This window comes from Pyxicephalus adspersus, chromosome 2 (genome assembly GCF_032062135.1).
Source record: "Pyxicephalus adspersus chromosome 2, UCB_Pads_2.0, whole genome shotgun sequence".
Lineage (NCBI taxonomy): Eukaryota > Metazoa > Chordata > Amphibia > Anura > Pyxicephalidae > Pyxicephalus > Pyxicephalus adspersus.
This window is the reverse complement of record NC_092859.1, coordinates 3521156-3523106: the sequence shown is the minus strand read 5'-3', so window position 1 is coordinate 3523106 and position 1951 is coordinate 3521156. Positions and strand designations below refer to the sequence as shown.

Below are 1951 nucleotides of genomic sequence, written 5' to 3'. Positions count from 1 at the left end.
GAGACCTCAAATCCCAACGCTTCTTCTGTCTCCTAAACTCTCACTACTTCCCACCATTCCATATCCCCCTCCTATTGTGTGATACTTCCCCCACCTCCTAGATTGTAAGCTCTTCTGTCCTCTCCTCCTCCTGTGTCACTGTCTGTATCTGTCATCTGCAACTCCTATTTATTGTACAGCGCTGCGTAATATGTCGGCACTATAAAAATACAGTATAATATTAAGAAGAAGGTGAAAGAAATCTGTGCTGGATTATTTTATTGTGCAGTAATTGCTTTGTGATGTGCTGGTTTATACAGAATGCTGTGTTGTATGGGACAAAATAACTTGCTGATAGCAAATGCTGTGCTATCCGATAAAGCTGTGCTGTCTGATACAGGCAGATCAGGACAGCTTGGAGAGCTCTAGTCCAGCCCCTGGTTTTGTATAGATTTGCAATCTTTTGTCCCTGACCTCTTGTCTTTTGTTCCCAGATTGCCCCCAGGTACACTGCGTGGAGCAGTACACCGCTGCGCAGGCTGATGAGCTGAACCTGGAGCCCGCTGATATCATTAACGTGCTGCGCAAAACATCTGAAGGTAAGTGCTTGGGGGGTTCCCTATGCGTGTATAGGGCAGCAACAGTATAGAGACCTTGTCAGCCTTCATGATGGGAGAACATTGCATTCTTCTAAAATAAACTACATCTATAGCTGGGATTGTCTGCAAATTACCAGCCAATTACAAAAAGCAGAAAATGCTGTTTTTTGGGGTATTCTAAACAAAAACAGGCTGCAGCAAGAAAGCAACATTTATTTTTTTTTTGGTAGTTTTAAAAATGTTTCCATTCTCCTGGCACTGTGCACAGAGCTTTAGCCTAAATCATTTGCAGCCCTTTGTGTGAAAGCAGCTGTTTTGTATAGTGCCACCTTGTGGTAAGAAAGTGAATGGCCTGGGGGAGTTGGAGGAGTTCCTGGTGTGGATAAGTTTTGGCTCAGTGCGTGTGCTTTATTTGTGTTGGAACCCGGTCCAGGTTTTCATTAACAAAGCGATGAACAAGACATTTTCTTCCGTCTGAGGGCCCATAAGGTTTTGGTCTCTTCTTGCAGAAGTGAGGATTTTATTCTGAGATTTGTTCTGGTTATAAGGAAATGTCTGGGGTTGGGTTGTGGTCATTACAAGTAAAAATGTCCGGCCCTCGGTGGTCATTAGAATTAGAAATGCCCCCATGATAGTGGTCAGTAGAAGTAGAAATACTCCTATGTCGGCGGTCATTAGAAGTTGATATGCCCCTATTGTCAGTGGGCATTAGAAATAAAAATGCCCCATGTTGGTGGGCATTAGAAGTAGAAATGCCCCTATGTCAGTGTTCATTAAAAGTGGAAATGCCCCTATGTTGGTGGTCATTAGAATTAGAAATGCCCCCATGACAGTGGTCAGTAGAAGTAGAAATACTCCTATGTCGGCGGTCATTAGAAGTTGATATGCCCTTATGTCGGTGGTCACTAAAAGCAGAAATGCCCCTATTGTCAGTGGGCATCAGAAATAAAAATGCCCCATGTTGGTGGGCATTAGAAGAAGAAATGCCCCTATGTCGGTGGCCATTAGAAGTAGAAATGCCCCTATGTTGGTGGTCAGTAGAAGTTGAAATGCCCCTATGTCAGTGTTCATTAAAAGTGGAAATGCCCCTATGTTGGTGGTCATTAGAAGTAGAAATGCCCCTATGTCAGTGGGCATTAGAAATAGAAATGCCCCTATGTTGGAGGTCATTAGAAGAAGAAATGCCCCTATGTCGGTGGGCATTAGAAGTAGAAATGCCCCTATGTCGGTGGTCACTAAAAGTAGAAAAGCCCCTATGTCAGTGGCCACTAAAAATAGAAATGCCCCTATGTCAGTGGTCATTAGAAGTAGAAATGCCCCTATGTCGGTAGTCATTAGAAATAGAAATGCCCTTATGTTGGTGGTCATTAGAA

The 1951-nt window shown here is 43.5% G+C and overlaps 1 protein-coding gene across 1 annotated transcript in view; it reads left to right on the top strand.

Moving 5' to 3' along the window:
* LOC140322141 (uncharacterized) overlaps positions 1-1951 on the top strand; it is a 28949-nt gene that overhangs the window by 24855 nt on the left and 2143 nt on the right. Inside the window, exon 11 of the mRNA XM_072398756.1 lies at positions 474-578. Within this exon, the coding sequence (XP_072254857.1) occupies positions 474-578 (105 nt within the window). The remainder of the gene's footprint in view (positions 1-473; positions 579-1951) is intronic.